General features: G+C 40.6%; 1 protein-coding gene across 9 annotated transcripts in view; it reads left to right on the top strand.

The window, feature by feature from the left end:
* Positions 1–16348, top strand: part of CYLD (CYLD lysine 63 deubiquitinase) — a 70052-nt gene extending 53704 nt beyond the window's left edge. For 7 of the 9 annotated variants that reach the window (XM_064274049.1, XM_064274054.1, XM_064274050.1 and 4 more), the window contains 8 exons: positions 3151–3242; positions 4074–4140; positions 6628–6760; positions 7718–7826; positions 8828–8988; positions 9270–9486; positions 11116–11864; positions 11960–16348. In XM_064274049.1, coding sequence (XP_064130119.1) covers positions 3151–3242; positions 4074–4140; positions 6628–6760; positions 7718–7826; positions 8828–8988; positions 9270–9486; positions 11116–11300 — 964 coding nt within the window. In that variant the 3' untranslated portion in view covers positions 11301–11864; positions 11960–16348. The remainder of the gene's footprint in view (positions 1–3150; positions 3243–4073; positions 4141–6627; positions 6761–7717; positions 7827–8827; positions 8989–9269; positions 9487–11115; positions 11865–11959) is intronic. The other 2 variants (XM_064274051.1, XM_064274055.1) reach the window with 2 other exon arrangements.
* The last annotated feature ends 9094 nt before the right edge of the window (positions 16349–25442 follow it).

Here is a 25442-nt window from a genome sequence, read left to right as displayed (position 1 = left end):
AATGGGCAAATACTAATTTTCTTGATGAAATATTAATATATATATTTTTTGATGTTTGGTCCTTCCTTTGCTTGTTTAATTTCTTAAATTTGGCTAATCTGTAATACAAAGTGTATGCCAGGAAATGGTTTAAACGATTTGGTAGAACATGTTACAGGTTAGCAATTGCTATAGGTTTAGAAAAGCTGATATAGTTAGTACTTGGGATTCTTATTTTCTGAAATAGTTTATTCCAGATCTATCCCTAACAGTAATCATGCTTCTTAGTCAAATTGGTGTAGTTTGGCTTCTTAAACTTAATTTCATCTGAAAGAAAAAGAGCAAGGGGAAGTTTTTGTTTTTTTTTTTAATTGTACTTTAGATGAATGTTTACAGAACAAACTAGCTTCTCATTAAACAGTACACATATTGTTTTATGACATAGCTTAACAACCCCATGACATGTCAACACCCTCCCTTCTTGACCCTGGGCTCCCTATTATCAGCTTTCCTGTTCCCTCCTGCCTCCTATCTCTGCCCCTGGGCTAGTGTGCCCCTTTAGTCTCATTTTATGGGCCTGTCTCATCTTTGGCTGAAGGGTGAGCCTCAGGAGTAACTTCATTGCTGAGCTAAAGGGGTGTCCGAGGGCCATACTCTTGGGGTTTCTCCAGTCTCGGTCAGGCCAGTAAGTCTGGTCTTTTTTTGTGAGTTAGAATTTTGTTCTACATTTTTCTCCAACTCTGTCCAGGACCCTCTATAGTGACCCCTGTCAGAGCAGGAGCAAGGGGAAATTTTTATTTATAGAATAGCTAGTTGTTAACTTCTGTATTAGGAACAGGGCCCTGGTGGCACAGTGTTTAAGAGCTCAGCTGCTAACCAAAAGGTTAGCAGTTCAAATCCACCAGCCGCTCCTTGGAAACCCTTTGGGGCAGTTCTACTTTGTCCTATAGGGTCCCTATGAATTGGAATCGACTCGACGGCAATGGGGTTTGGTTTTTACGGGTTTATATTAGAAGCAAACAATATGTATTTTATTAACACATTTCTTGGTTAAAGGAATATATTTAGGCTTCTTTATTTTTTTCTTTTCATTTCCTAGTTTAGGAATTATAAATGTGTCTTTCTCTGGCCACAGAAAGTGATTATAATGGTACTAATCCAGTGACAGGAGACATCTCATACTGACTTTTGATAAGTGATAGTAGTAGTGTGTGTTATACCGGCCAGTACAGATTTAAACTGTGAAGAATTAGGACCGCAGATCATGAAACTGATTTGTTCATTCAGGAGTGTAGAGAGCAAACAATGTAATTTAAATCCCTCATTAAGGTAAATTTAAAATCTGTGACATACTTTTCTTATTTAACAAGTAAAATAAAAACCAGTCTGGTACAAGAGGTTGCTCAAAAACCCAGAATACTGAAATATGATGAGCATTGAGAATGACCTACTTCATAATGTGACCAGGAAAATCAATTACAAGAGAACAAGCTTCCCTGCTTAGAGCATTTGTTTTTCTTAAATTCTGAAATGATCAAAATGACTATAGTTTTCATCTTCTAAGATAATTATGAATCTTAGATTTTTATATCAACTTTTTGTCATATACAACTTTTTAAGCATACCTTTTTTTTTTTTCCTCAAGTAATTGATATGAGATCAGGACGTGTCAAACCCGGAACTCTGCGGTGTGTTACTTCCTTCCTTCCTTCCTTCCAAAACCCCATGAGCCAGTTAATGTATATTCTTTGGATACTGTTATCCAACCAGTTACGAATCATGAGTAGTCACACCCTGCCACCCTGTCCACAGTAAGGAACTTTCAGATGCCCTGTTGTGTTCAAGTTTCCTGTGTCTGTATTATAGCTATTTTCTCCACTATAAGATTCTCAGGGGTAGAGACTCTGTCTTTTTCATCTGATTTATTTTTATATTCTCAGTGGCTATCAGGTTAGATTAATATTTAAGTGTTAGATGCTCAGTATATGTTGATTACAATGAATGAATGAATAAACTAAACCCATTGCCGTTGAGTTGATTCCAACTTATAGCGACCCTATAGGACCAAGTAGAACTGCCCACTAGGGTTTTCAAGGAGCGGCTGGTGGATTTAAACTGCTGATCTTTTGGTGAATGGCCGGAGCTCTTAACCACTTCACCACCAGGGCTCCAAATGAATGAATAGTTATTATAAAAAATGGATATGAGATTAGCTGGTTCTGACTTGCCCTTATAAAGTTATGTGGCCTCTAGGTCTCTTTTGAAGCCATTTTAGAATTAGAATTTTGTCAAGGATTGATGTTAAACATATTGAATGCTTCCTGTATGTTTACATACTATGAGAAAACATAATTGCAGTGATTGGCTTGATTGCAGATTTGGGGTTTTCAATTTATCAATTCCCTTTCCCATTCCTTAGGTGGCTATTTCAGCCTTTAATATTAAAAGGACTGCCTCTCCGAAAATGGTATTTTCTGTTGTATAAAGTAAATGCTTTAATTTCTTAGACAAATAATATTAAAAATAAGTCATCATAAACTATTATTAAAAATAATTTTTCTTGTATTAGTATATGACAGTTGCTTTTAAGGTATAATGGTGTCTGAGATAATCCTAGTTCTAGACCTGTAATTTTTCAAACTTCAGGAAGAAGCCCCTAGTGTAGTCTTGAAGGTAATTGTCTGGTCTATTGATTTTTGACGTACTGGGGCTGTACAAGAAACGTATGGTTATCAAGGTGTGTTACATAATTTGGAAACCCTGGTGGCGTAGTGGTTAAGTGCTACGGCTGCTAACCAAGAGGTCGGTAGTTCAAATCCGCCAGGTGCTCCTTGGAGACTCTATAGGGCAGCTCTACTCTGTGCTTAGGGTTGCTATGAGTTGGAATCGACTCCACGGCAGTGGGTTTGGTTTTTTGGGTTTGGTTACGTAATTTAAGGTATATATGCTTGCTGAGTATTATGTAAATTAATGTTAATCATTTTCCTCTCCAGAGTACCACATTTAACCTGAAGAATGAATCCAACGTCAATTTTTGCTTTTAATTTTAACCCAGTAATAAATATCACTGCCAATCATTTTCTAATGTAACTGGATATAAGTATTTTTGTAATTTAAGTTAATGAACCCTTTTAGAGAGTCTTATTCTAACCTAATATTTTTTGTTAACAGATATGGATATGTGTGTGCCACAAAAATTATGAAACTGAGGAAAATACTTGAAAAAGTGGGGGCTGCATCAGGATTTACCTCTGAAGAAAAAGGTGGCTGTCTTAACGTACAGGATATACGTTAAACGTAACTCGAAAGTATATGCTAGATTATTGGCTGAAATGCATGTGGGTGGTTTCGGAGTTTGATTTTAAATTAGGAACTTCTTTCTAGGTGATACACAGTTTTCTCCCCTTTTTGTAAATACTTTCTCTCTTGTAAAAGTGAATGATGGTGTGGCATAATAAAAAATTAGAAGTTGGATGGCTTTAGTATACTAAACGAATAAATAAAAAGCTCTTACCCTTCTATCCAGTAATGATATCCCGAGTTGTTTTTTTTGGCAGCGAAGGGTTGCTTTGAGCCCTCCACATTTTCTCACTTAGTTTTGCTATAAAGGGAGTTAGAACACGGCTGGCTGGGACTGAGTTTATAGTCAGTGTTTTCATCTGTTCCTAGATAATGGGTTTACTCAGGGATTGAACGCTTGACTTTGAACTTGATAATAGTGTGTTGTAACTAAGTGTAATGCCTAGAGGTGTGACAGCTATTTAAATATCAGGAAAAAACAGAGCCGTTCTTCTGACTTTATTCCATTTATCCCAACCTCCTCTCCCCAAATAAATTAAAATTATTTCACCGTAAGTGAGTTATTATACCCCTTCAAATGGAATAAAGTTGTAACAAAATTGACACATAGTACTTTATCATAACCTTTAGTTAGCCTTTGTATTTTTCCTTAGGAAAACTTGAGAAATATGCTATTAATGGAAATAATATTGATCTATGAAATTAAAGTCAATATAGAAATGTTATTACTATAAATAAAAATAGAGTAATTTTTAGGCTTTGTCTGTAATATCTGATTTTTTATATTTTCCTAGATCCTGAAGAATTCTTGAATATCCTGTTTCACCATATTTTAAGGGTAGAGCCATTGTTAAAAATAAGGTACATTTTTTATTTTATTATAGAAGCATAGGAAAGATAGGCCTCATTTCCATTGCCATTATTCAGTAGAAATTATTTCATTAGCGATTACTTAATATAATATTTGTTTAGCACCCTTTATATGCTTGCTGAGTATAATGTAAATTAATTTTAATCATTTTCCTCTCCAGAGTACCACATTGAACTTGAAGAATGAATCCAATGTCAATTTGTGCTTTTAATTTTAACCTAGTAATAAATATCATTGCAAATCATTTTCTTATGAAACTGGGTATATTTTTGTAATTTAAGTTAATGCACCCTTTAAGAAATCTTACTCTAACCTAATCAAACACTGTGAGAACACAGTTTTTATCTACCCATCACTCAAAGAACTAATTTAGCCTTAAATTAGCTCTCATGTTCTCAGTTTGCTAACTTGGTTTTTTTAATCCATCTTGAGTGAAAGCCTTGAGTCTAATGGGGTAGAATTCTTACTGAGATGTTATAGGTAGTTTACAGATAGTTTGAGTGTTCACAGCCTAAATGCTGGACCTTTTTACCTCTTAACCTGGGTTTCTCTATTAAAATCTTCCTATCACACTATATATTTTTCTAAAACCTAATCACAGACAGATGCTTTTACCCATCTCTGTGCCTCAAGTGATGCTGTTTGATGCCAATGTCAAATTGATGGATGAGAAGAAGGAAGAAAGGGGGGACAATATCACGGTTTTATATTGTTTTGGAAGTTCTAACTAACGAAATAAGGCACAACACATAAACATCAAGAATACATGTTTATCTATTCAAAGATAATAATAGTTATATGCATACCTAGAAAATCCTAGAAAATTGTCCAGCAACTACTGGAATTGACAAAAAGAGTTTGTAATTTGGTCAAGTAAAAAAAATAACCTTTTTATTTTTTCAATCAGTAGTATTTCTGTATTCCTTCTAGCAAATATAAAAAAAGGATCATTTCGTACTTAATGGAAGTATATTGTTGTTGTTGTGTGCTATCCAGTTGTTTCTGACTCACAGCCACCCCATGTGACAGAGGAAAACTGCCCCAAAGGGTCTCCTAGGCTGTAGTCTTCATGGGAGCAGATCACCTGGTCTTTTCTCCAGCAGAGCGGCTGGTGGGTTTGAACCGCCAACCTTTCAGTTAGTAGCTGAGCATCTTACCATTTGCCACCTGGGCTCCTTAATGAAAGTATAAATACTGAGAAATCAATTTTATGGAGATAGATTTTTAAAAAGACTTGCATAGAACTAAAAGGTGATATGATTAATGAAAAAGATTGTGTTCAGGATAGGAAACTTAAATATCTTAAAGATGTTAATTTTTCACAAAGTAATTTGCATTTAAGCAAGATCTTTACAGAATTTTTTTTTAGTTCAATAAAGTGATTTCAGAGTTCAATAAAGTGATTTCAGAGTTCTCTACAAGATGAGAATATTGAAGCGTTTTTCAAAAAAAGTTTTATTATAAAAACAAAGAGGAGACATTAAAACATTGTAATATTGGTACAAAATTAGAACGGAATAGAAAGCCCAGAAATACAATTAACTATAGGTAATATTTCAGTATCTTATGTATCAGCCCTTAAACATGGCAACTGGTTATAACACGTACAGGAATAGCTTGCTTTTATCCTATATTAGCCTGGGATTTTGAACCAATGTTACGTAGAAGAATTAAAATTGGAAGACATTGCCAAGATAGTGTTTAATCTGTTTGATAAAACTTCTCAGGCCGTTCAAATTCTGGCCTCCAGAGTACAGACTACGGTGTCATGATTCACTTATTGTTCTCTCTTGTATCTAGTTATATGCCACATGTCAGCTTTAAACACTAAATCTTTTAAATAAAATTTTTAGCTTAATCAACTGTTTTTATTCAATACCTTTTTTATGTGTCTGACTTTTCAATGAGTCAAAAGAGATAGGAGAATTTCAGATCATATTACTGAGTACTTCTCAAAGTACATGGTCTGAGTATTTTTATTACATGGGTATGTTGTATCTATATTATATTCCCTAGTGATAGCTAACCCAGAGTCTGTAAAGAATTTTAGTGGCTATTCATGCTGGGAAGTGATTAGCCTTCCCTAGATCTCAGGGCTTTCATTTTATGAAAAGAAAACTTTGGACTAGAAGGTCTCTAAGGGTCTGCCCCATTCAGACACATGAGGATTTATAACACATATTTTGGGGGGACCAGTTCAATCCATAACACTGATGTTACTCCATCGTTTTTTTCCTGATCCCTAAAGGACCTTTTCAATATAAAAATTAAAATAAGGAATCATTTTTAAGTTGTTATGCATTCGTACATGTAATTATTCAATCTGAGTTGTTGTCTTTTTCTCCGTTGTTGTACCGACTGTCCACAATTGTGCTATCAGTTTCACAGTTTTTCTCAGATCCAGCTGGCACAGCTGCATGTTTTGATTATGCATTGAAAAACTAGATTTTGTGTGGTTTGTTCTGCATGTTTTTTAGATCAGCAGGTCAAAAAGTACAGGATTGTTACTTCTACCAAATCTTTATGGAAAAAAACGAGAAAGTTGGTGTTCCTACAATTCAGCAGTTGCTAGAGTGGTCTTTTATCAACAGTAACCTGAAATTTGCAGAGGTTAGTGAAAAGCGCTTATTGTCTTCCATCTGTAAGTCCTTACGATTCATGAGACACTACTCTAGATTGAATAACTGTTCATTTTAGCCAGCTGAGAATAGTTTGAAACACAATCTGTTAAGAAAACACAAATAGGAAACAACGTGCACTGTTTCAGCTTCGTTTTTATGGAAACGCGTAGAATTAAGATTTAAGTTTTTGAATTTTTGATGCCAGAGAAAACACCAGGGTAATTTATAACTTAAAAACTTTCAGGTAGTTTAAAGCGAAAGAAAGATTTGTGTTTCTTAGAAAAAATAACTGTCATCTTTTTTATTGCATAAATTTACTATTTTAAATTTTATGCAAGCATATTTCCAAATATACCCAAAGAGAATGTTTCATTTTCCCCCTTAATAAAAGATAAAATGTGAACAGATTCACTTATATCAGTTTGTTAATGAAGAATAGAAATGATTTTTCTTTTACTCTCTGAGTATCTTCATGATATTAGTAGTACATGCTTATGGGTTTTTTTTTGACTATTCATTTCTGAAGGAACGTTTGGTAAAAACATAACAGCTACAGTTATGCATTTGTTGAAATGAGGAATAGTCTTCTTCAGTGACGACAGCTTGCATATATTATACTTGCAAAAACAGTTTCTCCAAAACCTCGGTTAGACACAAACCCAATGCAGACTGTCACTGTAGATAGTCATGATATTAGTTGAGTCGTTATTTCTTTAACTACCTGACCTGGGTATTGTTGTGTCCATGAGATAGTCGCCTGCTTGCACACTTGTGACTCCTTGAGCTCTGCCTCCAGACCCCAAATTCACCCTTCTAGAATGTTCTACAGACTGTCAGCATTATGCCTAAAAATCACTGCTTGATTTGACAGTGTGACTATTTCAGTTTCATAGGGAAATTTTTTTTTCCAGAACTTTGGTTCTAAAAATATATATTTTCTTTTTAGGCACCATCATGTCTGATTATTCAGATGCCTCGATTTGGAAAAGACTTTAAACTATTTAAAAAAATTTTTCCTTCTCTGGAATTAAATATAACAGATTTACTTGAGGACAGTAAGTATAAGATATTTTAGTTTGTTTTTCAGAAATTGTCAGGTCATTATCATTCATGAATAAGATTATAACTAGAGACAGTTCTGCTAAAAGGCAACTCAGTATCTGAAGAGCCTTGAAATATTAAGCCAGTAATTTTGCTTCAAGGAGCCCTGGTGGCACAATGGTTCAGTGCTGGGCTGCTAAACAAAAGGTTGGTGGTTCGAACCTACCAGCCTCTGCACAGGAGAAGAGACCTGGCAACCAGCTGCTGTAAAGAGTACAGCCTAGGTAACCCTATTGGGCGGTTCTACCGTGTTATATAGGGCTGCTGTGAAATGGAATCAACCTGATGGTACCCAACAACAATTTATTTCTGGGAATTTACTCTGAGAAAATAATCAGAGATGCAGATGAATACTTCATATGCAAATGTGTATTATCACTTGATGAATACATTAGAAACAACCTAAATGTTAATAAGAAGAGTTAAATGAATTATTTATACATTGAAACTACTGCCATTAAAATTCATGTTTTTGAAGACTAATGTGCATAAAAATGGTCAAGATACAATGTAAAGTGAAAAGGTAAATGCACTGATACTTTACAATAGGATGTGATTAATATATATATCTACCTGCACAGTTATATAAATATGAAGATATAAAATTATTAGAGAAAATACACAACAGTATTGACAGTGGTTATCTCTTGCAAATTGAAAATTGCAAGTGCTTTTTGTTTTCTTCTTTGTATTTTCTTATGTCTTTGAATTTTTCATTAATGGGCGTGCTTCACTTTTAGAATCAGGGAGGAGAACCCCCAGACTTTGTTATTTAAAAAATTGTCATTTGTACAGAGAAAATACCAAATATTCAAGATACCCTGAGTCCAAGGATATCCAATGTAACATTTATAGAGACAGGAGTGAAGGGACTATCCGAGTCCATGAACATTATGCTTTTTAAAGCATAACTTTTCCTTCTGATTTTTTAAACGAAAGAATGCATGTTTTAAAGGCACCTTAACCCCCGCCTCCCCATCCGCTGCCACCCTCTTAGCCCCCAGGCAGTGCCGGATATGCGGAGGACTTGCCATGTACGAATGCAGAGAGTGCTATGATGACCCTGACATCTCAGCTGGAAAGATCAAGCAGTTCTGTAAGACCTGCAACACCCAAGTAAGTGTGCCTTCACTCTGGATGTTCTTGGAGGAACAGTCAATTATTTATAGTTGGAAACAGACTTCAGGTTTTGAAAAGGTTTTTAAATCAAAATTAACTTTCAAAGCTTCATAATAAGACGCAGTATTTCTGCCTCTTCTGACCGTTTATTTGTTAGGCTTCTGTGAAGTACTTGGCTGCTGTTATAGGGGATGTGTTGAGTAAGAGTAAGCAAAGCGCAGTGACTTGTAACGTGGAGTTTAGCTTATCTGTGACATTCTCTTCATGGTCCATTTTAGGTCCACCTTCATCCCAAGAGGTTGAGTCATAAGTACAACCCCGTGTCACTTCCCAAGGATTTGCCTGACTGGGACTGGAGACACGGCTGCATACCCTGCCAGAAGATGGAGTTATTTGCTGTGCTCTGCATAGAGACCAGCCACTACGTTGCTTTTGTGAAGTACGGGAAAGACGACTCGGCCTGGCTCTTCTTTGACAGCATGGCCGACCGGGATGGTATTTTGAAAACTTTCCTTCTGCTTTGTGGCAGTGTTTTAGTTTATACTGGGAGAGTCCACGGTGCCATAGCCTCTTCTGAGTGAGAAAATATTTTGTGACAGAATTCTTTCAGGGATATCTTGGTGAGACAGCCAAAGATCTTGAAATGTGTTCACAGCCCTGCTACCTAGATTGAGGGGTCTCTGAGTGATGCACACAGTTAATGTGCTTGGCTGCTAACCTAAAACGTAGAGGTTCAGGTCTACCCAGAGGCATCTCAGAAGAAAGGCCTGACTATCTACTTTGAAAAAATCAGCCATTGAAAACCCTGTGGAACGCAGTGCTGCTCTGGTACACGTGGAGTTGCTAGTTTAAAAAAAAAAAAAAAAGAAAACATTTTGCTGTTGCATGGATTTCAACTCATGGTGACCCCATATGTGTCAAGAGTAGAACTGTGCTCCATAGCCTTTTCAAGGGCTGATTTTTTGGAAGTAGATCACCAGGCCTTTCTTCACGGTGCCCTCTGGTTAGACTCAAACCTCCAGCCTTTACATTAGCAGCTAAGCACATCAATTGTTGGTATCACTCAGGGGCAAGTGGTAGACCTAAATCAAGGAAGAGTATTATTGTGGTGTTATGATATGCGTACATTCTGTTACTGAGAGATTTTATTTGCAGCTTTGTTATCTTTTACTTTCGGGTTCCTCTCCTTTTCTGTGCAAGCCAGGGCTGCCATTTTATGGTGTGCCCATGTGCCAAGCTCCCTGGGAAATGCATGAAGTCATTATTCTAAGTTCTCGAGATACCCTGCAAGAAGGAATCATTCTTATTTTTCTACTATTAAAGCTAAAGTTTCAGGTGCTTAAGGTCACAGAGCGAGTATTAACCCAGTCCTTCTAACCTCAGAGCGTATGTGTTTCATATTAAACCATTGGGAGAGCTAAACCAGAAGGGCCTTTTCTGGAATCCCTAACAGCATACTCCATAGCATCTTCGCTCACAGTCTCGTGATACGTAAATCAAACCTTGCTAAAGTTGAACAATTATGTTTTCAGACTTGAGGGAGGAATGATAGTGTTGACTTTTACTAGGCCTGCTCTAAATGGGCCACCCCATGGTGACGTGTACGGGGTGCCCATGCTGGGAGGGGATATGGAAATGTGAAGAATTGAGTGTTGTGTGCTTATGTGTCTGTACTGTTTCTCCCTGACTGAATGCTGAGAGGAGCCTGGAAAGTAGGCGTTGGCCTTTTCTCAGGGTAATGTCATTTTACCAGTTTTATTCACTGTTGAGAGTTAATAAGAGGCATTAACAAAAAAAAACCAAACTCATTGTCATCGAGTCGATTCCGACTCATGGTGACCCTATAGGACAGGGTAGAACTGCCCCATATGGTTTCCAGGAGCACCTGGTGGATTTGAACTGCCAGCCCTTTGGTTAGCAGCTGTAGCGCTTAACCACTACAGCACCAGGGTTTCTACAAGAGGCATTAGCTTCCAGAAATCAGAAGTAAAATAAGGACTTTCAGACCCTGAAAATTAGCCTGTACTAAATCCCAAGTTTCTAAAGTCGCTGTGGTGGGTCAGGGCAGCAACTGGGGGGTGAGAGCTTCACAGGCCTAAAAAGAGACCCTCCTCTTCTTCGTAGGTGGTCAGAATGGCTTCAACATTCCGCAGGTCACCCCATGCCCAGAAGTTGGTGAGTACTTGAAGATGTCTCTGGAAGAGCTGCACTCCTTAGACTCCAGAAGGATCCAAGGATGCGCACGAAGACTCCTCTGTGATGCATACATGTGCATGTACCAGAGTCCAACCATGAGTTTGTACAAATAAACGGGGTCGCCGGAGAGGTGAAGAAGCTGAACGCAGGATTTTAACGTTGCGTTTTACTCGAGCTGGCAGTTTTGTTCAGCGTCCATTGCCGGCAATGGACGTCTTTGTGGTGAGGATCCTTCCGAAAAGGATTCCAGTGTTTAAAAACAAATTGCTTTTGTGTTACTGAAGTATTTAATAAGACGCATTTTGCACTCTAGAAAGTATGTTTGTGTTGGTTTTTTAAAAAGTCTAAATGCAGCTATTAATACCTGAAGCTTTCAGTTAAGTGCGTTGACCATACGATATTTTTGGAAGCATAAAACGTCTTTTAGTCCATTGAGAATGTAAATAAATGTGTCTTCTTTCTGGACCAAGGATGTGAAATCATTTTTCCTTTGTAGCTCATGGTGGCCTTGAGGAAGGAGTCCTTTGGTTTGGTTAAGAGCCTGTTTTCCATCTGTTTTTAAAGGTGTACTCAGTTTGACTTGTTAACTCTTTCCTATCTAGTGCCGATTCCTGCATGTCTGCAATCTGCTGAGTTTCTGTAATAGTGGCCAGAAAAAGAGTTAAAGCCCCTTAATGGTGTGTTGTTTTCTACTTGTTCTGGTTTTGAGATAAATGAGTGATTCTGTTACAAAACGTCCTTTTTTTTTTTTTTTTTTGATGTAATTTTCCAGGAGGATTAGGATATTCAGCAATTGAAGCTCTTCATTCATAGCTGTAACTGTCAACCAACAGGTTTTTTTCAAGGCTCTCCAGCTATTGTGTGGGACCGGACATGATAAATTTCATACCGAAGGTGGGAGTAATAAGTGTAATGCTATATAAAAAAAAAAAAAAAAAAATGCTATATAGTCCTCCACAAATACATGCTCCAGAAGACAGTACGTTTGGCATATAGAATCACTCACTAAAATGTCCCTGAAAAGATGTTTTGGGTACCTAGACCTCTGCTCTTTCGAACAAGTCTGTCCTGAGCTTAAGTTTGATCGGTCAGCCAGTACCCTGACTGAGTTCACTTCAGCTTCAGTGGCGATAATGACAGTTATGAATCGTGTTTTATTGAAATGTTGTCAGCAGCTGCATCCTTCTTCTGATTAAATAAATAAAAAACGGGATGTTTTCTTGGCTAATATCCCTAATGTGTTTATAGACCTCGAGTAAATGTGGTAGACTAGAAGCCCAGATGTCTGTGCTGTGGAGTGTGTGTTCTATGAGTGTTGTTTTGTGGTATCGTTGTCTTTCTAGAATGAATTCCTAACCATGCAGAGAGACAGAAAGTTGTCATATGGACCTAGCATATGACTTTATAAAATACTTAATGTCAAAAAAAAAAAAAAATAGACTCTTTACAAACCCTACAATTACTGTCTTTTAAAGGCACTTTTTTGGTTTTATCATCCATTTTGCTGATGTTTATTTTAGCTTTGTAAAGAATGAGAAGGTACAAAAAATTCTCTCATCTCGCAATTGTTCTCATTTTTCAAAATGAAAAGGGACATAAATTTTGCATGGGGTTTTGTACTGCAGAGGCCGTGGGTTGGGGTGGTGGGAAGGATACCAGATCGGGAGCTGAGGGGGTGGGGAGGAGCCCTGGGCGCGGGGTGGGCTCTGCCTCCATTAGCCGAGGGTAGAATGTGGGCCTGGGATACAAGATGTCCAAGTCTCTTCTAGCTCTGCCCACCTAGAGCCCAACCATCACTTCGTAAATGTGTTGAATGAATCCACGGATGAACAAGCTTATCAATATGATTTTAAAAGTTCATCTGGAGGCATGATTGGAAATCTACATGTAGGTAAAAATGGATTTAACTATTTAAAAGAAGAAGAGAATACAGTTCCTTTTCTGCAAACATTTAAACAAAATAAAAGCTGGGTAAATCTGACCTTCCAGCCTTTCCATGCAGATTTAAAGAAGGAAGGTTTTGATGCCTGTGTGGTTTCCACAGTGCATGGCAGTGTTTTCATGTCAGGTGATCCTCAGCCATAAGTTATTTCTCATGTTTTCTTAGATGGAGCTTTACATCCTTTTAACGTTACTTGGGGGAGGGAACACTCAGTAAAGGGATGCCCAGGGCCATCTCTGGTGGTCCCGATAGAGGTGGGATTCTTCCCTTGCTTCTGAGCACCATGAAGCCAGCCCGGAAGGCTGCCGTCCCCACCTCCCTGTTCCGGCCCCGTCCTTGTTCCTTGTTCCGGAAGAGCTTGGCTTGTCAGTGAGGCGTGACCAGAGCTGGGCTGCGTGGAAGGGTGGCAGATGTTCCTGCTTAGTTATTTCTTTAAATTTCAAAAAATATTTTCCTGTTTGCTTTGTAAGTGTTTTGATTATCCTTTTTATTTTTCCTCTTATCATATGTACAATCGAGATGACAGTATAATGGAAACATTTATAACATGGCTCATGACTCATAGCTCCAAACAGAAAAAATAACAAATCATTTTCCCCCACCTTCAGATAAATACATGCGTGCATGTGTATGCATGCGCATGTGTGGCTGTGTATGTATTCCTGTATGTGTGGAGAGAGAAAAAGAGCAAATGTGGCGAGTCCCTCACTATCAGCTTTATAAAGGAGTTTGACTCCATCCACAAAAGAATGTAAGACTGGGGAGAGACACTGAAAATCTAAAGAAATGGTTACAAAAATCAGTGTCATACAGTTGTTGAGAATCATTTCCTTAGAATAATTTAGGCTTTTTATCATTTATATTTGCCAAATGTGACAGGTAAATGGTCAGGTTCTTCCAACCCCTTGGATTCATTTGTTTGTTTCAGATGATTCGGGATCAAGGGGAAGACGTAGTAAGTCATCTTAATGGAGCTGGTATTGCCACTCAGATTCCTGGCTGCTTGAACACGGCATCTTCATAAATTCGGGAGTCAGTACTGTCCTTGGCTGGCTCTCGAGAACCAGCTGGATAAGTTTGCTTATGGTCTTGGGTGATGGCGGACAGAGATGTGAGGGGAGTATCAGTCCTCGGGTGAGCAACTGGCAGCCAACGAGTCTTTACTGACCTTGCATCAGGGGCCTAGGATTATGTCAGAAGGAATGGGAGACACGGTCTCTGCCCTCAAACAGTTTACCCCCTAATTTTAACAACGGAATAGCTGTCGTTTCATATTATTTTATGTTACTGATTGCTCAGCTTAAGTGTATGGGTGGCATGTCAGGGAAGGCTCTAGGAGACAGTGTGGTGTAACAGGAAAAGCAGGGGAGGCCTGGGTTTTAGCCCTTTCTCTGTTGCTGGCTCTGTAGCCTTGGACAAGCATTTTCACTTCTTTGGGCCTTAGTTTCTCAGTTTTTTAGGGGAAAAAAAATTCTGGATGCCAAGACATGCCTGCTAGATCTGACTCCATGGGCGGGACCTAGGAAGTTTGTTAGTGGGAAGCTCCTCTTTTTACCAACCAGCCAGGTTACAGCCAGGCTTAAGAGCCACCAAACTAGAAGATGTCAAAGATCCCCTTCTCATTCTCTGATTGTGTGAACATGTAACATTATTGTATTAATTATGCTGCTTAAATGTGGGTAAGTAGACACTTACCAGATTGTCTATTTGTTTACAGATGAACTTGTATAAGAAATACATTTCAGTATATGTACCTCAACCTGCTCTTTCTTAGAGGTTTTAGCAGTCTTTGGAAAACAGATAATTCTTAAGAGGGTATTTAATGTTATTTACCTGGACGTTTTCCCTCCATTTTATTTCTTGAGGGGGTATCGAGCCTCCGGGAACCAAAGAAATAGGAATACAAAATTGTCCTGTAAAGCTGAAGGAAAAAATACATTATTTCTTACTATCTAGTACTTTCTGATGAAAATTTAAAAATTACATGAGAAGATTCTTCTCTTGCTGCGAGCTCCCCTTGTCATAAAGGAAGATGTCTGTGTTCAAGCTGGTGGACCAGAAGGCTTACACTGAAAAATAAGGCTACCTTCTCTAGGGATTGGTGATGGTAACATCACACTCACAGTTCTCAATCAATGAAAATAATACATAAATTCCCAAAAGCAAGTGGAAGGTGGTAGTGGACAAAGATGTGTTACAGTGCAAAATGGGATGGAGGAAGAAAGAAGGTAAAGCCCTAAAGCAGGTGTGTGTGGGTCCACGGGAAAGCAGCTTTCTACGGCTATGAAGGGATCGTGCCATTTATCAGAGATTAGGAGCTAGAGGCTTCCTGCAGGGAGGAAGCTTTGGACTTGTCTGTTCTTCCTTCTGTTTTATTGGGAGAGAGAGAGAGACTGACTGACTGACTCCTCATCTTATTCTGAGTCTGGGAGAAGCTGAAGGGTTTCTCTGGAGTCAGAAAGCAGTGGTAAAATGTTAGTTAGCCAACGTGGCCAGGGATAGTAAAACGGGGGGGAGAAAGTCTGCCCCCCTTTCCTGGTCCCGGTCAGTATCAGCACTGGTAACCAGGTTAAAAAAGCCCATTGGATTCCGGGGTTGGCTGTCCTGGCACCGATGACACATTTGTGTCCCCACGTTTGCAACTCTGTATTTCACCCTAGAGCTTGAATAACGTCAGGGAAAAGGGCAGCGAGGAAGGAGTTATCCTTCCAGACACCACAGCTTCAGATACAATTTTCTGAACATTTTTCACCACTGCTCATTTTTGCTTTTTGTTTTTTCTAGAGGGATTGTGATGGAGGCTCAACTCCCCTGGGTTGTGTTTTATAAAATGGCCTAGAACTGTGGAATTTTAGCTCCAGAAAGTCTTAGCGTTGCGTCATACCACGTCATAGACGTTCACTGTTTCCAGAATTCCATTGGACGCTTGCCAGGGAAACTGTGGCCATTGGTAGATGGGTAAAAAGAAGCGCGTTTTGTACTGCATGTCCTATTTCTGGTATCTCGTTCAGCATTTAAATTTTTTTTTCCTGAAGAACATCCTGTATTTATGAAAACTTCCTTTAAAAAAAAACCACCACATAAAGTATCCCTTTATTATCAGACTGCTCTGATTTAGCCTTATTTTTGTTAAGTTTTTTAGAGATGAACAAAGTGCTGCCATGGAAAGAGATGTATTATACACTATTTCTGTATCATTAAAATCAAATTTTTATGGTTCCTTTTCCTTGGTTTCTTTTGGGGCGGGGTCTCGGGTTATTACGGGAAAACTGGAATTGGTCTTGACAACTCCTGAAGTGGTTGCCGTGGTGCCAGGAGAGGAGGATCCTTTGGGGAAACGCTGTGCCTGGGCGGACTTCTGTTTCCCCGTCAAACGTCAGCCATTGTTACAGGAGTTTTGGGAATGCCTTCATGCCTGCCTGTTCTGGGATATGTACCAGGGCTCCTGACCGCCTCCTGCCATGGGACCGCCTCCTGCCATGGGGCCGCCTCCTGCCATGGGGTCGCCTCCTGCCATTGCGCTTCTCTGTGGGTCCTTGAGCCAGGCTTGCCTCTGCGTACTCTGCTGCTAGTAAACATTCAGTTCCAAAAGTCTCTAAACCACTCCAGCCGGGGGCTGTTCTCCCGGTGCTTCATCTCTGCAAACAAGGGCACAAAACGATTTACCATAGTGTGTCCCACCCCCTCCCACCACTGCCAAAAACAGAAAACAAACCCGTTGCCGTCGAGTTGATTCTGACTCATAGCGGCCCTATAGGACAGAGAGAACTGCCCCATAGGGTTTCCGAGGAGCGGCTGGCGGATTTGAACTACTGACCTTTTGGTTAGCATCTGAGCTCTTAACTATGGCGTCTCTAGGGGTCCACCCCTGCCAAAGGGGCAGTTAGTTGAATGCTTTACTTTTCTGTAGTTTCCGGAGGAATGCTGGTTCTTATTGTTAGTTGCTGTCAAGAAGGCTCCAACTCATGGTGACCCCATGCACAACAATGAACTATTACCCAGTTCTACACCATCTTCACGACCATTGGTATGCTCCAGTCCATTGTTGCCGCCACTGTGTTTTCAGTGCCTTTCAACCTTTTTTTTTTTTTGGTGGGGGGCTCATCTTCCGGCACTATATCAAGCAATGTTCTGTTGTTTTTTCTAAATGTTGACCCATAAGTTTTCTATTGGTTAATTTTCAAAAGTAGATTGCGAAGACTTTCTTCCTTGTCTTAGCCTGGAAGCTCCATTGAAATCTGTCCACCTTGCTTGTATTTGAAATGCTGAGGACATAACTTTCACCGTCATAGCAACATGTAAGCCACCACTCTACAAGAAACTGACAGACGGCGGTGGGAGGAATGACTACCTGATATTATATGGAACTGAAACTTTGTCTTTTTTCAGAGAACAGATCCAACAAGTCTACCTTAGGAATTCCTTGGAGTTTAAGTCACTTGTTATGGTCCGAGTTGGCATATTGGTGTTGATGGTACAATCAAGAACTTCCCTGTTTTGAAAACCCGCAGCTGAATGAACACACCAGTGAAGTATACTCTATGCCATTTTAACATCACTCCAATTTCCCTTCGATTCGAAGACAGCTACCTGGCTAACCCACTGGCAGAGATCCATATTCATGCCTATTCCAAAGAAAGGTGACCCAACCGAATGAAGAAATTACCAAACAATATCATTAATATCACATGCAAGTAAAATTTTGCTGAAGATCATTCGAAAGTGGCTGTAGCAGTACATTGACGGGGAGCTGCCAGAAATTCAAGCTGGATTCAGAAGAGGATGTGGAACCAGGGATATCATTGCTTATGTCAGATGGATCCTGGCTGAAAGCAGAGAATACCAGCAAGATGTTTACTGTGTTTTCCTGACTATGCAAAGGCATTCGACTATATGGATCATAACAAATTATGGATAACATCACCAAGAATGGGAATTCCAGGACACTAAATTGTGCTCATGAGGAACCTGTACATAGATCAAGAGGCAGTCGTTGGAACAGAACAAGGGGATACTGCATGGTTTAAATTCAGGAAAGGTGTGTGTCAGGGTTGTATCCTTTCACCATACCTATTCAGTCTGTATGCTGAGCAAATAATCCGAGAAGCTATACTGTATGAAGAAGAACACAGCATCAGGACTGGAGGAAGACTCATTAACAACAAATGACATGCAGATGACACAGCCTTGATTGCTGAAAGTGAAGAGGACTTGAAACACTTACTGATGAAGATCAAGAGACCACAGCCTTCAGTATGGATTGCACCTCAACATAAAGAAAACAAAAATCCTAACAACTGGACCAATAAGCAACATCATGGTAAATGGAGAAAATATTGAAGTTGTCAGGGATTTCATTTTACTTGGATTCACTGCTGCAAAAGTGTTCAAAACAAACATGTCACTTTAAGGACTAAGGTGCACCTGACCCAAACCATGGTGTTTTCGATTGCTTCATATGCATGCAAAAGCTGGACAATGAATAAGGAATACCCAGAAATTGATGCCTTTGAATTATGGTGTTGGTGAAGAACGTTGAAATACCATGGACTGCCAGAAGAATGAACAAACCTGTCTTGGAAGAAGTACAGCCAGAAACGAGGATGATGAGACTTCGTCTCACATATTTTGGACATGTTATCAGGAGGGACCAGTCCCTGGAGAAGGACATCATGCTTGGTACAGGGTCAATGAAAAAGAGGAAGAGCCTCAACAAAATGGATTGACACAATGGCTGCGATGATGGGCTCAAACAGAGCAAAGATTGTGAGGGTGGCACAGGACCAGGCAGTGTTTTGTTCTGTTGTACACAGGGTTGCTATGAGCTGGAACCGACTCAATGGTGCCTAACAACAACAGACCTAGTGCAGGCCCCTGAGTGTTGCAAACAGTCTGCACCCGACTGCTAACATAAAGGCTGTCAGTTAGAACCCACCCAGCAGTACCAGGAAGAAAAGACCTGGCAATCTGCTTCCATTAAGATTACAGCTAAGAAGACCCTATGAAGCAGTTCCACTAGGCAATACATGGGATTGCCATCAGTTGGAATCAACAGCAACTACCAGCAACAACAACAATCCTAGCGTGCAACTCTTCCGAACTCTGCCTTCATTGACCTACACACACAGAGAAAGAGCTGGTTGTTAAGCATTTACCAGCAAACCAGTGGTTACTGTGGTCTGTGAAGGCTCTTTGAGGTGACCTCTGAACAGAAACCTGTAACTACCCCTTGGTCTTTCTGTTCCCCAGCTGCCCATCCCCCATGATGTGCGACCTACAGGCACAGTTTGAGAATATGTTTGAACAAAACAGTCTGAAGTTTGCCAAGAGGTCAAAAACAGTAAGATACACATTTGTTTAAAATAAATCTATCCCAGTATCATAACCCCACCGCGCCACACCCTGAGCAGCCGTGTCTGTAGCATTTAGAATGCACAGCTAAGAAGCCACACACCAGGGCCCTGAGCCTGACTTCATTATTCCACAGGCTGGTGAGACTCTGCCTGCCACCAAATAGAACCTCCAAAATTAGACCTCAGAGGTCACATTGAGAGTCCCCCAAAGTGCAGGAGGCAGGAGAAAGGCAGGAGAGAGGACAGGGCCTCATAAAGACATCCCTGGCAAAGTCAACTTCCTCCCCAACACTCCAAACCTGAGTGCAACCTCAAACTACTCACTTTGTATTTTTGTTATGTGTGAGGTGATGACTTGCTGCACGAAATTTAAGAGCTTTCTTAAACTTTAACGCTGGGAGGTCAAAATAATGGACCAAACTAAACCATTGCCGTCGAGTTGATTCCGACTCATAGTGACCCTATAGGACAGAGTAAAACTGCCCCACAGAGTTTTCAAGGAGCGCCTGGTGGATTTGAACTGCTGACCTTTTGGTTAGCAGTTGTAGCACTTAACCACTATGCCACCAGGGTTTCCAAAATAATGGACACACCTTGGAAATTTCGGTGACACTTCTGTGATGAGGGTCCCTGTTGGGCGAATCACCCTATTTTTATGGTATGGAAGTCTATCCCGTTCATCAGTCTTCCCTTGCTTATTTATGCTAACGGACAGACCTCAGTATCCCCTCCCAAATAAAATGCAGCACTACAATACAATCTACCAAAGGTGGCAGCCTCCAGACCTGTCTGTCCACAATTCAGTGTGAGGGGGGATTGAAAGGCAGACACAAAGCTCAGCCCCTGCCCAAGGGATTCTTTCTTCTCACCTAATCAACCCAGGACTTAGTTTATGACATTCAAGTTCCTGACATCTGAAGTTTCCACACCTCCTGAGCAGAGGAAATAACATCCTCATCCTGCCTCTTTTAGGGTATCTGTATTCAAGTCTCCTTCGGAAACAGTAAAATTCATCCCATTTCAAAATCCTTTCTCATACCTCCAGAACAGGTTCAATAAATATTTCCAAGGCTCTCTCTAAAGAGGCCAGGACAGTACCTTTACAATAGATTTGCTGCTTCACCTTTAGACTGTGTCCAAGCTCACGATTCTCCATCTTAGAGCAAAAAGTTCCACCAGAAAGTGACACATAGGCTATGTCTCCGTCAGAGAATTACATTTCTTGCCACAAAGTGGTTCTCAACCCTGGCTGCACTTGAGAATCCCCCAAAGAACTTTGCTATCACCCATCTGCCAGTTTCTTGCACTGTGGTGGCTTTCATGTTGCTATGATGTTGGAAGCTATACAACTAGTCTTTCAAATACCAGCTGTCACCCATGGTGGACAGGCTGCAGTGAAGCTTCCAGACTAAGACAGACTAGGAAGAAAGGAGTGATCTACTTCGAAAAATGAGCCAATGAAAACCTTATGGATCACAGCAGAACATTGTCCGTTTCGCTTGCTGTGGACACGGCACCAGGAGGGATCAATTACTGGAGAAAGACATCATGTCTGGTGACGCAGAGGGTCAATGAGAGGGAAGGAGACCCTGGGTGAGATGGATTGGCACAATAGCCACAATGATGGACTTAAACATGCTGGTGATTGTGAGGAAGACGCAGGGCTGGGTGACATTTCATCCCGTCGTATGTAAGGTCACCATGAGTTAGAGCTGACTTGATGGCCGCTAACCACAGCCACGAAGAACTTTGAAAAATACCAATTGCTTGGCCCTATCTTCAGAGGTTCCAGTTGGTCTGGAGTGGGCACAGGCGTTAGTATGATTTTAAAGTCTCTATTTTTTTTATATGCAAATTCACTGTGCAGCCAGGATTGAGAACCACTGTTTTGGGCAGTACACGCCCCTTCTTCAGGCTTTACCAGGGGAAATGTGTTAGCAAGAGAGCAGTAAGCCAGGCCCCAGGAGAAAAGTTGTAGAGCAGGGCCCATGCCAAGTGTGTTCTTCCCTTTTGGTTTTCTGTCTCCAGGTCTTTGCACATGCCATTATAATATTTTTCTTTGCCTTCTCGAGGCACCCTCTGAAATCTTCTGTTCAGCTCTTTTACTTCATCATTTCTTCCATTCCCTTTAGCGACTCTATGTTCAGGGGCAAGTTTTAGAGTCTCTTCTGACAACCTTTTTGGTCTTGTCTTTCTTTTCTGCCTTTTTAATGATCTCTTGCTGTCTTCATGGATGATGTCCCTGTTGTTGTTCCGCAATTCACCTGGTCTTCAGTCGTTAGTGTTCAGTGGGACAAATCTATTCTCGAGATGGTTTCTAAATTCAGGTGGGATATACTCAAGGTTGTACTTTGACTCTTGTGGACTTGTTTTAATTTTCTTCAGCTTCAACTTGAACTTGCGTGTGAGCAATTGATGGTCTGTTCTGCAGTTGGCCCCTGGCCTTATTCTGACTGATGATATTGAGCTTTTCCATCGTCTTTTTCCTCAGATGTATTCGATTTGATTCCTGTGTTTTCCATCTGGCGAGATCCACGTGTATAGTTGCCATTTATGTTGTTGAAAAAAGGTATTTGCAATGAAGAAGTTGTTGATCTTGCAAGATTCTGTCATGTGATTTCCGGCATCATTTCTATCACCAAGGCCATAGTTTCCAACCACTGATCCTTCTTCTTTGTTTCCGACTTTCACATTCCAATCACCAGTAATTATCAATGCATCTTGATTGCATGTTTGATCAATTCAGACTGCTGAAGTTGGTAAAAATCTTCAATTTCCTCATCTTTGGCATTAGTGGTTGGTCCATAAATTTGAATAATAATCATATTAACTGGTCTTCCTTGTAGGCATATGAATATTATTCTGTCACTTACAGTGTGGTACTTCAGGATAGAACTTGAAATGTTCTTTTTGATGATGAATGCAACACCATTTCTCTTCAATTTGTCATTCCCGGCATAGTAGACCATATGATTGTTCGATTAAAGATGGCCGATGCCAATTCATTTCGGCTCACTAATGCCTAGGATATTGATCTTTATGTGGGCCAGTTCATATTTGATGACTTCCAATTTTCCCAGATTCATAGTTTGTACATTCCATGGGATGCGCTAGGATTGTTGTTGTTGTTAGGTACTGTCGAGTGAATTCTGACTCATAGTGACCCTATCTACAACAGAATGAAATACTGCCTGGTCCTGCACTATCCTCACAATTGTTACGCTTGAGCCCATTGTTGCAGCCACTGTGTCAATCCATCTTATTGAGGGTCTTCCTCTTTTTTGCTGAACCTCTACTTTATCAAGCATGATGTCCTTGTCCAGGGACTCGTCCCTCCTGATAACATGTCTGAAGTATGTGAGCTATAGGACTACATAGTAGGACTAGCACGTCATTATATAGCATTTCCACCCTACAGATATAATAGGCATAAATATCGGCAGAGATCAGCAGTCAGCAAACTATAGCTTCGGGGGTCACATCTAGCCTACCTATCGCCTGTTTATACAAATAACTTTTGGTTGGAATACAGTCATGCCCATTCCTGCATCTGGTGCCTGTGACTGCTTTTGTGCTACGGTGGCAGAGTTGAGTCGTGACAACAGAAACGATCTGTCCTGCGTGGCCTAAAGTATTTACCACCAGGCCCTTTACAGAAATTTGTTTACCCTTGGTACAACCCATTGCTGCCCAGTCAGTTCTGACTCATAGCAACCATATTAAAAAAAAAAAAAAAAAACGTTGCCGTTGAGCAGATTCCGACTCATAGCGACCCTATAGGACAGAGTAGAACTGCCCCATAGGGTTTCCAGGGAGCACCTAGTAGATTTGAACTACTGACCTTTTGGTTAGCAGCCATAGCTCTTAACAACTATGCCACCAGGGAACTGCCCCACTAACCCTCCCGGGCTGTATTCTTTCCGGAAGCATACTGCCACGTCTTTCTCCCGTGGAGTGGCTGGTGGGTGGGCTCAAACTGCAGACCTTTTGGTTAGCAGCCAAGTACTTTCACCGCTGCATCACTAGGGCTCCTTACGCCTGGCATAGATAATAGTAAAATGTAAAATAATTAGGAAAGTGAGGAGCTTTGACTATTTATTACCCTTGCTTTAAATATAACTTATTTTATTGTAAATTTGTGTGATTTAATTCTTAATAGCAGTTATGTTTAAGACCTTGCTCAGAGAATTCCTGAAAATTTAAAAATTGGTTCTTTTTTATTATAATATTTTATTGTGTTTTTACACAGCGAATTAGGTTTCCATTTAACAGTTTCTAGACATATTATTGTTCAGTGGCTTTGGTTATATTAATAATTTTTGTGAGCCGGTAGGGGCCGGCTCCAGCTTGCAGCTGACATCATCTAAACGCGCCTGCAGGCACTCTAGTCCCTGCTGTCGCCATTGCTATGAGTCGGAATCGACTCCATGGCACTGGGTTTGGGTTTGGTTTTGGTCTCCATTGTCTTCACATCACTTAGTCCCTGACCTAAGGGTTCATTGTGGCCTCTCTGCACTAAAAACAGGAATTCTCTCAGGTCCTTTCAGCTCTGTTTCCTCAGCACTTACAACAGTGCTGACAGTGTTTGTTGTTGGGTGCTTTCGAGTCGGCTCCAGCTCACAGCGACCCTGTGTGACAGAGCAGAACTGCCCCACAGGGTTTTCTTGGCTGTAATCTTCATTAAAGCAGATCACCAGGTCTTTCTCCCGTGGAGCCCCTGGGTGGGTTGGAACCACCAACCTTTTGGTTAGCGGCCGAGCGCTTAACCGTTGCATCACCAGCACATAACCAAACCCAAACCCGCTGCCGTGGAGTCGATTCCGACTCATAGCGACCCTATAGGCACATAGTAGGTACTCAAACATTCACTGAAAGAAGGAGCTCTCAGCTTTTTATGCAGAGAGACCATCCCATTCACTGTGGCCGACATGACCAGAATTAGATCACTGTCCCCTTTTCTTTTGGGAAAGTACAAGAGGTCCCAGCTTCTGCTTCTTCACACAATGTCCCCTCTCAGAAGTACAGTCATCGCATCCCTCACAAAGCTGTATGGGGTTTAAATGAAACCATGTATGCAGACGGCTTTTCACAGCACCTGGCACTTAGAAACCGCTCAATAAGTGGTATCCGCTAAGAGTAGCAGCAGCAGTAGCGGTAGTATCATAATCAGAAATTTGAGAGATACGTTGCAAGTCTGAGCAACACGGCTATTTCCTCCATACCTTATTTTCAGGTCGTACTCCTCTTTGGATGGGTTTGTAAGATTTAGATTTTCTCAGGCATCTTGTCCTTCTGCGTGCAGCAGCGCCATCTTGTGGTCAGAGTAGGTTATGACAATATTTTGGATCTTAACTCCCAACTATCTGCCAGCAGCCAACCCCAGGTTTGGGAAGCAGGTGATTTTTGAAAGCAAGTGTGGGAATTAGTCCTAGGCTACACACCAGATTACAAACCCCACCCAGGAGAGTTTAAGCTTCCTCTGTGTCATTTCAGGACAGATGGTTCGTATTGGACGTTTCTGCTTGTGATCGTCCCCTGTCGCTCCGTCTCCTTTTACAAATGGTGTTTAAAACGAGTTAGCGCCATCTACTGGGAGAATGCCGTAAGGTCGGTAATGCGGTCTTCTCCGGGGGGTCTGCCTGGACGGGTTACAGCTCTGCAGCTGTTCCGCAGGAAGCAGGTAAATAATAGGACCCTGATGCCGCATCCCGTAATTGGTGCCTATTTCTCCCTTCATTAGGAGTGCTCCTCTGAGGGGACGGGGGCGCAGGAGAAGATTGTTGGTGTGTGGTAATAACTCCTGTACTAGCCTTACTACAAGGAGCCTTGGTGACGCAACGGTTAAGTGCTCAGCTGTTTAACCCCACCCAGCAGCTCCAGAGGAGAAAAGACCTGGTCATCTGCTCCTGTAAACATTACAGCCTAGGAAACCTGTAGGGCAGTTCTACTCTGTTACTTGG

The sequence above is a fragment of the Loxodonta africana genome, chromosome 21, assembly GCF_030014295.1.
Source record: "Loxodonta africana isolate mLoxAfr1 chromosome 21, mLoxAfr1.hap2, whole genome shotgun sequence".
Classification (NCBI taxonomy): domain Eukaryota; kingdom Metazoa; phylum Chordata; class Mammalia; order Proboscidea; family Elephantidae; genus Loxodonta; species Loxodonta africana.
The sequence above is the reverse complement of the archived record's forward strand: the minus strand, read 5'-3'. Positions and strand labels throughout refer to the sequence as shown.